The following is a 13,639-nucleotide window of genomic DNA, read 5'->3' as shown; positions in this document are numbered from 1 at the left end:
ACACCGCATTCAAGTCTGCGTCACCGTTATCGCCGTTCATAACCGAGCACGTCTTTCCTTCGCCCTTACGCATTTTACATGTAAATAGTACTAAGCGATTTCCGGCCTCTCGGTGGCTGATGCCTGATTGCGCACGATTCAAAAGGCGTTCAATGGCGGTGGGCCTGTGGCGACACCTAGTGCGCGGTGTATACACCGCTCGCTCTAAACGGTATACCATGTATACACGATACGAGGTTGCGCAGTGAGGAATGGACCAAATGAAAAAAAAAAAAACGTAAGGAAATCCAAGCTTAAACAAAGGTGCCTAAGCGTTTTATTATTTCTTTTATTTCTGCGATTACAGCCTCAATCATATCGGGATAGAGAAACTTCAGGTGTTATCTTTTCTGCTTCTGAGTAAGAAGAGCAATACAGGTATTCGTACCTTAACGCACCAACAGAACACCCTGATAGCGCACGAATTGTCATGTCCTTACGGTGCACCTTTCATGCCGTGGTGTGTTTGTGTGCGCACTGCCCAAGAACGGAAACAACTTTTGTTGCATGCTCCAGCAGTTGTCGGAGTTCACGCGTGCCGAGAAATTGAATATGTGCACGATGCATTGAACATGACCGGAGTTCACTTCTGCATCACCATTGAACCGATCGATGGAGTTACACGCCCGTGACTTGGTCGCGCCAGCATTAAAATTTGATTATAGGGTTTTACGTGCCAAAACCACTTTCTGATTATGAGGCATGCCATAGTGGAGGACTTCGGAAATTTCGACCACCTGGGGTTCTTTAACGTGCACCTAAATCTAATTACACGGGTGTTTTCGCATTTCGCCCCCATCGAAATGCGGCCGCCGTGGCCGGGATTCGATCCCGCGACCTCGTGCTCATCAGCCCAACACCATAGCCACTGAGCAACCACGGCGGGTAAAATTATAGGGTTTTACGTGCCAAAACCACTATGTGATAATGAGGCACGCCGTAGTGCACCGGACTCCGGAATAAGTTGGGCCACCTGGGGTTCTTTAACGTGCACCTAAATTTGAGTACATGGGCCGCCGTGGCCGGGATTCGATCTCGCGACCTCGTGCATCCATGGCAGCCCAACACCACAGCCGCTAAACAACGGCCGCGCGGCATTAGTGAAGCAGAAACGATTACTTATGCCTTCAACTTCCATCTCTTGACCAGTGTTGAAAAATTACCAAGCTATTTATGCTGCTGTCGCTATTCACTATTGTTGGGTACGTACTATAGTTAAATTTGTGTACACGTCGCATTTGTGCTATATAGCTGTGCGGCGATATATTTTGTATACTTCTGCGCAGTGCCGATGGGAGTCCGTGGTCGCCAACCGAGACAACACGGATTTGCAGCAGACATTTTGTGGGAAGATGGAAGACAGACTTTAGCCAACACGCGTCGTATGTGCCGACGATTTTCCCGGCGTTGCATACGATGTCCTCCTCTCCGATTAACTGCTCCGAGTTCACCTGCATGGCTAAGCAGCCGCTGCCCTTTCGTCGCACTGCAGCCACGAAAAACATAGCTGTCAACTGCACACATCTTCTTAAAGGCAGATCGAAGCGTGCACATCGTGCACATGTCCTTCGAATGAAACGTTCACTCTCACACAGCGCGCGGGGTACGAAGCCACGTGCAGTGCAGTGACAATAGAACACGTGCAGTGAACACGCGCAGTGCAGCAGACAATAGAGTTTCATACAATTATCCTCGCAGAGCACCCGCTGAGATGACGACGTAGGCCACGTCCGAAGCACGCCTGCGCGCTTTACTGCAGGCTCAATAAACGTTCTCCCAATCCAATCGTAAGAAACTATGCAGCAGGCAGCTTGCTAGGCGATGTGAAGGAGAGACTGGAGAGATGTACACAACCTCTCGTCGAAATTTTACCCAGCATGTGGCGTCCCCACGCTTGGTGGCGTAACCTACCGCCCCGTTCCAAGGGGGACGCTCTTAACATCCATCCACCCGGCAATGCTGCTCGGCGGTGCCGTTGTTGTTTGTACTGTAGTGGGCATACGCTAAGTGGAGAGCCCGTCTTGTGCGCTTGCGTAAGTTGCGGTCCTGCAGCGCGTGGCATGCGCCCTGGCGCGCGATGCATAATGGTACGAAAAGACGCCCCTAGTAACGCACTCCACTACTAAGACTATGCCTTCACGACAGAAATGAACCACCGTACAGCTTTTAACAGAGCATTTATTGCACAGCCCAGAGAAAACAACTCTGTCAACAGGAAATGTCGTTATATAGGGCCATCCAGGCTTGCCGCAAGCGAAGTAACGTCGACAAAAGTTTTGTATGTATATATACATTATTCTTCTTTTGAACTATATATAGGTATTGCACGTGATGATCTGAAATACTGTCTTGTTTTTCGTTGCTGCTCGACGGGCACATCTGCTGCGGCCATATGTCCAAACGCAGCACGCGTATTGCTTGACGGTATTGCACATTTCTCATTCGCGTAGGCACCCTGCAGTCGTCGCAAAATATCGCAGAGCCATGCTTGGACCGCCAACACTGTTTTGTACCCTGTCTAGCCTGTTTGGGCCACGCCGCTGGCCGACGTAGACGGCGTCACATCGTAGACAGCGATTCGAGGCTTCCTGCAGCACCCTGTCCCGCCCTGAAAGAGAGCAAAAACGAAAAAAAAGTATGTTTTTCGCACACCAAAACCACGTTGTATTTTTTTTTTGGAGAAAAATGAGGAGAGGGGGAAGGGTTGAACACGCTTTAAGTCATTGAACAGACATCTAACAGACATCGAACAGACACCAGAAAACCTGCGAGCCCGGATGTTCGGAGCTTTAGAGCCAGGGCCATTGGTCCAAATTGAATATACAAAGACCGGAGCGCTATTGTAGATGGAGCGCTGATCAAAATGTTGGTCGTACTTGGCTGTTGAGGTAATCGGAAATGGTGCAGCCGACCAGTACTCGAGCTTATTTATTGGCTAATCCATTGGGGAAGGAAAACTTCACGGGGTGATCCGAGCTGGCAGGATGGCGAATCAGGCAACGCGGTGTGATTAGACGCTGTCCGAAGAATTTAGCTCCTCCGAGCCTATCATGGCCGCACACATATTGAAGAGGGCCTTAAAATAGGGAGTTGAGTGAGATTGATGGATTACACTTATGGAAAAATGCTTATCGGTCTATCTTTTTGTTTGGGGAGTCTCAGTAAGCTGAGCGCAAAAAAGAAAAAGGAAGTAAAGTGGCGACCCTACCTTGGAGTCTCCGCACAAGGGCCCCTATTCACAAAACGTTCTTATACGCTAAAAGCATTCGTGCCAGCCAATAGTGATGTAGGACATATTATTAGCGAAGGCGACCAGCCATTGAAAAACAGCACTTACGAACGGAAAGCTTTGTGAATTCGGCCCCAGATCCCCCGCGATATCATAGACTGTGGCAGCGCTATTTGATTGTGCCTTATACAAAACCGATTACATCACGCTTCAGTGCAAGCAACTACTGAGCCTGGCAACTTATGCAAGTGCTCACTGAATGAGAACAGAACCTAATATACCCGGGAGTGCTACCGAATCCCTGACGTCACAATGACGAGTTGGTGGGAGCCGCAGTCTGGGCGCCAAACGTAAGTTTGAAAAAAAAAGAAGTCTGTCCTTCATTTTACACGAATGATCTCCTTTACGGACAATTTTCAAAAGTTTAATTTTAACGCGACAGCCTATACCGGCAATAACTGATTAAGTGGTTGTCTGCAGCTTTCTTTTAAATTTGTGCTAACCTGCAAAACTACAAATAGATTTTGACGACGCCGTTTTCTTTCTTTCCCTTTATTTTTGCACAAATGGGACTGAGGATTTTTAAGCCATTTTTATATTCTGTCGTCCGAAAGCTTACGCGAGCGCTTAGGTAAATTAACCGCGTCCCCGGATTCTGGGTCACTCTGACCCCAATCCACAGTTCCGGACCGTACACGCCCCGCCTGACCTGATTGGTATGCGTGCAGGTTGCAGCAGCAGCACAGCCACAGAGCAACGTAAGATCGATACCTGCTGTGGGGTAGCTTGGAACACGTCGAGCACGGACGAAACCTCTGGTCTGTATGCCAGAGGTCGTTCTCCTACCCGTGTAATCAAATTGCATCAGCGCTGCTGAACAAAATTTTCTGTTGACTGTTTGCGCGTTCTGGTATCATAAATTAATTCACATAACCGTGCGTGTTCACTGACTATAAGTGGATGCGGTGTACGCACGAGCGGCGGCGACCGGGCAGCGCGCCATTTTGGTGCACTCCGTATCGGGGAGAAGCACGCGCTTCAAGTGTGCGTCCAATAAATGGTGTGAGGCGCTGTCGTGCGTCGCAGCAGCTGCCCCAAAGCAGTAAATAGGGAAGTAATGTATACGGAAGCACTGAATACGGAAGTTCAAAGCACGAAATACGGAAGAAAACACGGTAGACATGCGTTCAATTTAGCATTTTCCAAGGTGTGCGCGCGCGTGTGCGATAAAAAAATAGGGAACTTACAGAGCATCGACGACACGATGGATCTCCCGTAAATCAACACGCGTGGATCAACTCGCTGTGAGTACTTACATATACAGGGTTTCTTATTGTCAGTTTCGTTTTTTTTTTTTTTTTGCAAGTAGGTGAATCGTTAGACTATACGCCTATCTGTCCCGTGCAAGCGGATCGGATCGCGGTCATGCAATTCCTAGTTTTCACTGTTGGTTTTCCAAGCGGGACGGTATATGCATGCGCAAATGTAGCATCTTGTTTACATAAATCAGCTATCACATCACTTCTAGCTTGCGCGTGTCGCTGCAGACATTTAATTTCTGCATTTCCATGCTGCAGGCCACCCCGACTGAACTCCGTCACAACACACATATAGAGTATATGCGCTTAATGCATTCGCCGTGGAGCGTTCAACAAATATTTGGAATGCAGCGCTGACGACATATGTTACGACGATCCCAGTCGGAGTTGCAGTCAAGAGTTCCGACCGGTGGCCTGCAACACGAAAACGTAGTAAAGTGTAGCCCTCGTTTACATGCCGCGTTTCCAGATTGAAGACTATGCAGAGGCACGTGCAAGCTAGAAGTGATGCGCCGATTTTACGTAAACAAGGAGCCACATCTGCGGATACGGCGCCGCTTGGAAAACCACAGCGAAAAATGTGCACGATCCGACCCGCTTGCACGGGACCAGGTATGCATGCACAGTCTAACTATACCAACGGTTCGCGTACCTGCTAGGAAGTGCCGAAAACAAACTCTGTGTTTGTAAGTATTTACAGCGAGTTCATCCGTCGCGTTGCCACTGTTCGCAAAGTTCCCCATTTCTATCGCACATGCGTGTGCGCACCTCGGAAAATGCTAAAAAAAGCAAGAAAAGAAAGAAGAAACGCACATTTCCATCACCTCGTCTTTAGCTCATCTTCTTTTACTCTGGAACGGTTGCTGCAACACACTAGTGCGCATCACAGCACTTATCCGACGCACACTTGAGGCAGTACGCGCCTGCATGCTTCTCCCAGATACGGAGTGCACCAAAATGGCGTGCTGCCCGCTCGCCGCTGTCCGTGCATGCACGACTGCGGGTTAATTTTGGCCAGCTGCGAAGTGATAAGCTTTAGCCTAAAACCGCCGCAGAGGCATATATGTATAAGGTCGTCCACTCTTGGGGCGAACACGGCTCAGCGTGGCATAGTATAGTGTCCCTGTGGAGCATATACAGGAACACTATGGCATAACTCTATGGAGCGCCACTGTGTCCAGTGCGGCCGCGCATCGAAGCGAAGCGGCGCATGCGCACTGGGTCTTTTAGGGGACGCGCTTCGCGTCGTCTTAGTGCGCCGCTCTAGCTTTGCTGTGAAGTACACTTCACCAAACGCAGGTCATTGAGGAGGCTTCGCGGGGAATCGCGCTTCCCTCACTGGAGCATTTTCTGGCTGGTTTTGTCTACAGCCTGCGAACAGCCTGCTTAGGCAATGTGCATGAAACAGAAACAAACTTCTCAGCGCATAAACGACTTCGCATTTTTGTTCTTTTCTCCTAAGTGATGAGGTTAAAAGAACGGAGTTATTTTCTGCACGCTCTTTATTAGGCTGGGGGCATGCCGTTTTACTGCCACAGCTGTTGGTGCAGTGCATCCGGAGAAACGCATCAGGGCGCGCTTTTCCTGTTTAGAGTCACTACGTGATGAGCCTAGCGCGCCGTTTCGCGCATCTCTTGATAGTGGCCGGAACCGCTTCAGTGATTTTACACGAAGTATGACGAAGTAATTTAAGATGTATCTTTTTATTGGATCTAGAAAGACGTGGCGCGTAAAATTACTGCCAAATCAGTTGCTGTGCCGGAGAGAGCAGTTTCCTACATCACTTAAAGCAATACATGCGCAGTTACGAGCGACATTAACACGGCAATACGAGAGCCATGGAGCAGCGGATGTCACCCCTTAGTTACCGTCGAAGTACTCTTTTTTTTGCCCTCCTTATTGGTAGAAGCGATGACAAACATGATCAAGTATATGTGCTCGATTGAACAATCCCTCTCTAACTTTCTTTGAAATTTATGACAGGCGTCGGCCATTTTCTCGTCGTGACCCCAAACATGAAAAGCGCGCCTGATGCGTTCCTCCGGATGCACTGCACCAACAGCTGTGGCAGTAAAACAGTATGTGCTCAGCCTAATGAAGAGCGCACAAAAAATAACTTCGTTTTTTTTAACCTCATCCCTTAGAAGAAAAAAAAAATGTGAAGTCGTTTATGCGCTGAGAAGCTTGTTTCTGTTCATGCATATTGCCTAAACAGGCTGTTCGCAAGCTGTAGGCAAAACCAGTTGGAAAATGCTCCAATGAGGGAAGCGCGCTTTCCCGCGAAGCCACCTCGATCGCCTGCGTTTGGTGGGGCGATGCCACGCTGAGCCGTGTTCACCCTGTGGTTCACCTTATAAGTGGACGACCCTGCATGTACACGGGTAGTTCGCCGCTTTCATAGAAAGAACCCACCGCGAGCCCGGGAATCGAACCAGAGACTTCGCGAGCAGCAGCACAAAGCCTTCCGCTGCACCACAACCAGATCCAAAAGCGAGATATTAGACGATAAGCCAGTGTTATAAATTGTGACATAACCTTGTGATATAACCATTCCTCACCAATCGCGTATATCGCACTTACCTCGTGTAATATCACAGACATATATGCTATTCCTGCTTGCGCCTCCGCCTGTTCAAAGCGGCCGCGGTCAACTCGGCCACCGCCACCAGGGCCCCGAGCAAGTTGCACGCGCAGAGCGGCACGTCTCCTCCAAGGGCCCCGTACGTCGACCAGAGCCCGCACACTACCAGCGCCGAGGCGGCGAGCTCGGGCAGCGGGCCCGTCCAGATTCGGGAGGCCGGCGCCGCGTTGCAGGCCACCGTGTAGAGGGACGCGACGCGGCCCATCCACACCACGCTCATCATCGGCGCCGCCAACTGCAGCGCGCCGAGCGCCGCGAGCAACACCCAACCGGGTCCACTGTCCCGCGCGTACGCGCGATGCACGACGACGTTGACGAGCACCAGGGGCAAGCCGCAAGCGTTGACCCACACCACGGCGGGCTCGTCCGCGCCGCGCCCGTAGAGGAGCCAGGAGTGGCAACAGGCCGCGGCCGCGGCCACAGGGGTGAACGCGATGCCCGCCGAGGTGCCCGCTCGCCGGACGCGCCAGGCGAGCGACAGGCCGCCGACGAAGCTGGCCAGAGTCACGACGCCGGCGACGGTGCCGACCCACTCTCGTGTTGCCTCCATGTCCCACAGCTTAACGCGCGCGTGTGGACGCGACCGCTTATCGACGACGATTATCCCGGGACGATGCGGCGCACGGTCCCCGGGAAAGTGCGCGGGGCCCCCCCGCGCTCCAAGGTCGCGACTCCGAGAAGCCTGCGCGGCGCGGTCGACGCCGCGACCGTCCCACGCCCTCGAGCGCAGCTGCAGCGAAGGTGCAGCGACTGCGCGCGTGGTTCCGTTGCTCCGAGAAAGGATTTGCGCGCGGTAGCAGCTTCACGCATCTTTCATCGCGGAAAGGCGCAGAGCTATCGGGGATGAAATTACGACCAGCGGCACTGAATACCTCTAGCGGGCGATTGCATTTCACCACGGTCTCAACGGTAACTACAGCTACAGCTGCTACTGTAGGAACGCTGCCGTATCAGCAATTGAAGTGTGGAGCGAATAACAGGCGAATGGAGCATCGGGCCACGTGATTGTTTTCCTCCACTGCGTCGTCTGCTCGAAAAACGTGTGCGCCACAGCCGCTCCAATCGACGCGGTTGCAAAGCGAGCTAAAGCTAGGCAAGCGTGCCAACTTTGTCTCCGCTAGTAAAGCTTAAACGAATTCTCCGGGCATACGTTTATTCTTTATTTTTTTTTAGTAGACGTGCAGTCTTGACGCGCGTTTCTGAGAGCGAGCGCTGATAAACAACTACGATGTCTGGTAATTAAATGTGATTGCATGGTGGTGTCCGTGCGAATGTTATGTGCACATACGTGAAACGGTGTTGTTTACCATTGGTCTTTTGGTAGCACTAGAGTCTACTATAGTAACAATAACAGCGCCCCAATCTTGTGTGCCAGCTGTAGGCATGGCTGTAGGGCACTTCGTGATCACAACTTTTAGTCAACCGAAACTATCCACTGTACCGAAACCACGGAGCAAGAAACATTTTAGTGACCGAAACTCAATAAAAACTGAGCTAGCGCCCTCTTTAAGACGTGAGGAGAAAGAAAGTAACGCAAAAATAAAACTGCCAGAAATGTAGCTTGCCAGGTAGTAACCATTTACACTAATATATAGCGCATAGTAATTGTTACAGATTTAGTACAGAGACAGTACAGTATGGATTCATAAAGTTGGATCGGTAGAGGACGACAGCCGTACGTAGCCAGGTCGATCCACCGGCGACCATGCCATGCGTCGATCGTGCGCGCGCTCCTTATCATTCAAAAAAACCCCTGGGTAAAGATAGACGAGCTATTCTGGTTGTATAGAGCCTTACTACCATAAGTTTGAAATTCGTTCATTATCTGGGTCTGTATAAAGCATGGGGTTGGTGGGATGGGTGCCGAGTTATTGCTGCGTCTTGGTGCTAGTGCTGAGCGTAACGGAAGAGGCAAGGCTGAGTGTGCCGCGACTTTTGCTTCCGCACCTTGTCGAAGTCGCCTCAAATTACACCGTTCACCTAGTGGATGTGGATGAGCACAGCTGCTATGAGTGGTAGGTGTGCTTGTGCAACGCGCATCATCGCAAGCGCTTTCTTTTTTTCTCCAGGGACGTCGAGCCACGTCGGCCGTGCTGCGCTATGCGGCGTGCTGTGTTACACCGGCGTTCTTGGCTCGTGTATTTTTAGAACGTCATTGCGGGCTGAGGGCTTGTGTTCAAGCCTAGGCGAAGTGTTGATCGAGCGAGCACGTGGGTGTGTAGGTTCCGAATTGCGGCGCTTTCAATCTTTCAGTGTGTGGGGTAATGCTAGGCGCTTAGGCCGGCATCACTCACTCGCGCTTCCTCTCGCCAACAATCACTCGCTTTCAGTCACACCTCCCATACTCGCGTCTGCTCACATTCATTCGCATTTGTACGTTCACTGGAACTCGCTGTCACTAAATTGATACTCGCGTTAATTTACACCCGCTGTTCCTCATACTCTCGTCCACTCAAATTCACAGGCACTTATCCCGTTCATACTCGCATCTAGTCACGCCTTTCGTCTCGATTCATGTTACTAGCGCTAACATGAGTCAAATATATCGCAACCAAAGAGCCCGTTAACTGCACGCCTTTTGTCACTCCCTCGCACCCCATCAAAAAAGCACAGCACAGATTGATGACTAGTATTAATAGCGCTCTGCCCTGTTTTGCTTTGGACTGTGTTGTGTTGTTTAATGCTGCTGTTTAACAAGATTTACCAACCAGCCCAAATAAACACTCCGTTAATTCCATTCCACGTCTGTGAAAGTGCCTAGCTATTGTGAGTCAATTTGCTCATGAGTGAATAAGGAGGAGGAGGAGGAGACAAAGGAGAGGAAAGACAGGGAGGTTAGCCAGTGTAAGTACCGGCTGGCCACCCTGTGCTGGGGAAAGGGGTAAAGGGAATGAAAGGAGAAAGAAGAAGAAAAGGGAAAAAAAGTGAATAAGCTGACCTATAGACCTTATAGGTGCCTTGAAGAAACAAAGTGAAATATTGCGGTTCGCCTACTTCTTTTACACTGCTTTTTCCACCTTCTTTTGCTAGAGCTGTCTGGTTGGTTGGCTGTTTGCTACATGTGGGGCAAGCCTGGAAGTTTGGGTAATCAGGTGGTTCGACTGTGCATCTTTTTCTGTATGTTTACCTTGCCACATGTACCCAGATGTTAGAAGAGCACACTGTTGTTAACGCTTAGTAACATGAATGATGGAGGAGGAATAAGACTGGAACAGTGGGGAGAAAATACATTGGCCGGGTTTCTGTGAGCTTTGCTGCAAATTACGTCCAAGCGCTCCTTCGTTCATACATGCCATGGATCTAAGTGGTGGCTTCATAGCAATGCCACAGTAGTGTAGTTTTGGTTATGTGCTGCAGAATGTTACATTGGCGGACTCAGTATGACAAATTTATGTTCCTAAATGAACATAATTTGAAGACGAGACGAATGGATGAATTTTGTTTAGGAAGAGATGGCTACGTGGGCTGTGTTGGTGTGTGTGGGGGGGGAGGGTCGGGGGGGAGGATTAGAAGTGTAATAATCTCACTAGGACTAAATGTTTTGCTTAGATGTTGTAAACTTGTGGACTCATTCATTCTATAAACATTGTGACAGAAATTCAACATTCTCAACTTGGCGGATGCCTAACACGTGCAGTCATCTAATGCAGTACGTAGCTTCATATGTGGCTGATCTGCATTGTCGTTCTTCTGCAGGAAAACTAGATCTTTGAACATTAGGTTCCTTCCATAGTTTCTGCAAATGTTGCGCGTCCCCCTGTCTGCAAAACTTGGGCAGCCAAAAAAAAGGGGGCTTACAAAATTACAATGGTCCAATATAACTTCCCCACAAATATTTACTAGTAGCTGCTTGTGCAAGACAGCTAAAGAAATCATAGGTCCATTTGATTCACCTACACTTTCTGAACTGGTTCAGCAGGTGTTGCATTTGTGTTTGTTTCACCGGATCAGCATGGTGGCTTCTGCATGTTGTGATTCGTTCCATGGGGTGCAAGCTTTGTGCAGGATGAGTTAGCAGCATTCTCCTGCATTCATCAGAGAGGTAGTGCAGGGCTCATGCCGGCGGTGCCGTGTGAGTCCTTTAAAGCAAAGACTGGCAATGAACTAGCAGGAACTAGTTCATGCAGTGCAAGGCGATACGAAGAGGGGCCTCATATTTGTTCATTTTTGGTGATCCCGTTGTTTTGGTGGAATACAATTGTGGCATAGTTTTTTTTCTCGCTGACCTGTCGGTAACTTGTAACTTCAGTCAGTGGTGACTTGGTTGGTTGAAGAAGTGATGTCACTTGCTCGATCTGTGGTGGTGTCTTTCGCAACTGCTAAACTAAAGCCACATATTTTATAGCTGTGTCTTAGGTGTTGCACATGAACTCATGGAGTATATGTAAATACATGCTTGCACACTTCAAGGAAAATAAACTGACCATATTGAGTTTGTCATGCATTTTAATAGCCAGGCAGATTGGGACACGGGAAAGAATGTCCAGTGTCTTTGTCTAAACAAGACATAGGGGTTTGGAGAAAATAGCGGGATGAGTTAACATTGGGCATATATTGAGCAGTGGCTCAGTGGGTATGGTGTTTAACTGCTAAATGCAGTAATGGATTTGATTCCCTGCCGTGGTCGCTGCTTTCCAACAGGGGCAAAGATTGTGTATCTGGCTTTCGGTGCGTATTAAAGGAATCCTGGTGGTCAAAGCTAATGTGAAGAATTTCACAACAGTGTCCCTCATAGCCCACTGTGCAGCTTCGGTGCATTAAACTTCACAATTTAATTTTTAGTGGCATGAGCATTGAGTGACACTCTTTTTTTCCTGTGCAGTACTTCCAGTTTACCTCCCGAGATGACCGGGGAGGAAATTTGAGATAAATGAGAAAAAAAAATAGTACAGTACAAAATTCGCGGGTTTCTTATATGAGAGCATAAGTTTAGTTACAAGCTAAGTTAACTAAGTTTTGGGATTAATTATAATTAATTAGCAATGACTGGGACAGATCTCTACAAAAAGAAATGCCTGCACATCTGTGATGTAATACTAACATACACATTCTGGGATTCCCCCCGAATTAAAAATAATTAATGAACTTTGACTTTCATGTTTGGTTTTGTTACCATGAAATTAACAAAAATAGTTTTTCAAATACTTCTTCAGTTTTAACCGATTTACTGTTTCTCTTTAGTGTTCCTTTAAGAACAGTCCACCATTTTTTTTTTTCTCCAGGAAATGCCAGTGACGTTTCAGTGAGCATTTTGGTGTCACCTTTGTGTGCGCAGGCACTCAAGCCGACCAGAGGTTGCTACCGTGTCGACACAGGGCAACTGCTCGCAGCATGCGACAGTGTCAGCGGTATGGGGCCAGCCTAGGCGACAGACGGCCACAGTGTTGGCACGTGAAATGAGTGAGTAAACCCCACTCTCTCGCTGTTGTGCCACCTGCAGGAAGGATCAGTGCAGCAGGATAAACACACACCCATCGCCTTTTTATCCTTCGCGTACAGCTGCTGACAAAAAAAAAAAAAGCATTTTTCCTTCCTCCACGGCAACAAGACAGGTCTACTTTCACAGAACTTTTGCATATGAGCCCTCTGCAATCAGCTGTCACCAAATTGTCATTATCACACCATTTGCTATTAAAGTAGTGGACAGTCAAACAGTAGATACTCTAGAAACTCTTACCAGAGAGTTTTTAAAATGCAGGCCATGCGCGTGTGTGTGTGCATGTGTGGGCATCTAATTATTTGGTTACTAGCTACTTTATTGGAGTAGTGGGCAGTAGGAAGCACTGTCTGCCGCAAGGCTTTCTTTTGCTGCCTCTTGCTGCCACATGATAGTTTTTGTGCATTATTAATGGTAACAGCGCGAACAAAACACAAAGGGACACAGGATTAGTGCCTTTCACTCTTTCCCCATTTCGTTCGTGCTGTTACCATTATAATTGCATACCGACTTGCCTAACTTACCACTTTTTACTTTTTGTGCATGCACTCAAAAAGTGGGAAAAGTGCACAAAATTGTTTTCTCTTCATAGATGTTTTAACTGTTTAAAGGGAAGCTGAAGAGGCTGTCGAATTCAATAAGACACCCATATACGGATGCGGGAACCTTATAAACCATGTAGGTAAAATTTTGGGGTTTTTTTTTCAATTAGGAGCGACGTAATCGTCGGTTGAAATGGCGCTGTAGCTCCGCCCCCCGTCGAATGCCGCGCGCTGCTGCTGACGCTGACGATGCGAGCGGAGACCGGAAACCGCGGTGTTGTGACGTCAACACTAGTGTTCCGTTCCTTCGCAGCCTCCGCGACCGTGCCTGACCGTGCTTGTTTCTGCGTGCGTGCCATCGTAATCTGCTCCGATCGACCCTGCATTCCTTTGTTGGTGCGTCTGCGTGTATGTAGAGTGGTAGTGAACGTG

The 13,639-nt window shown here is 48.9% G+C and overlaps 2 protein-coding genes across 2 annotated transcripts in view; one reads left to right on the top strand and one right to left on the bottom strand.

The window, feature by feature from the left end:
• Nucleotides 1-2,197: 2,197 nt before the first annotated feature.
• On the bottom strand, nucleotides 2,198-8,193 carry LOC142560324 (uncharacterized). Its single transcript, XM_075672324.1, has 2 exons — nucleotides 7,168-8,193; nucleotides 2,198-2,647 (listed from the first exon to the last, which is right to left on the bottom strand). The coding sequence occupies exon 1, from the start codon at nucleotides 7,776-7,778 to the stop codon at nucleotides 7,194-7,196; it is 585 nt and encodes a 194-aa protein (XP_075528439.1). The 5' UTR covers nucleotides 7,779-8,193; the 3' UTR covers nucleotides 2,198-2,647; nucleotides 7,168-7,193.
• Nucleotides 8,194-8,909: 716 nt separating this feature from the next.
• Nucleotides 8,910-13,639, top strand: part of LOC142560323 (nuclear pore membrane glycoprotein 210-like) — a 73,388-nt gene continuing 68,658 nt past the window's right edge. The window contains exons 1-2 of the mRNA XM_075672323.1: nucleotides 8,910-9,243; nucleotides 12,504-12,628. Of these exons, the coding sequence (XP_075528438.1) occupies nucleotides 9,071-9,243; nucleotides 12,504-12,628 (298 nt within the window). The 5' untranslated portion in view covers nucleotides 8,910-9,070. The remainder of the gene's footprint in view (nucleotides 9,244-12,503; nucleotides 12,629-13,639) is intronic.

Source organism: Dermacentor variabilis, chromosome 10 (assembly GCF_050947875.1).
Source record: "Dermacentor variabilis isolate Ectoservices chromosome 10, ASM5094787v1, whole genome shotgun sequence".
In the NCBI taxonomy this organism is placed as follows: domain Eukaryota; kingdom Metazoa; phylum Arthropoda; class Arachnida; order Ixodida; family Ixodidae; genus Dermacentor; species Dermacentor variabilis.
Note: the sequence above shows the minus strand (reverse complement) of the source record. Positions and strands in the feature narration are given on the sequence as shown.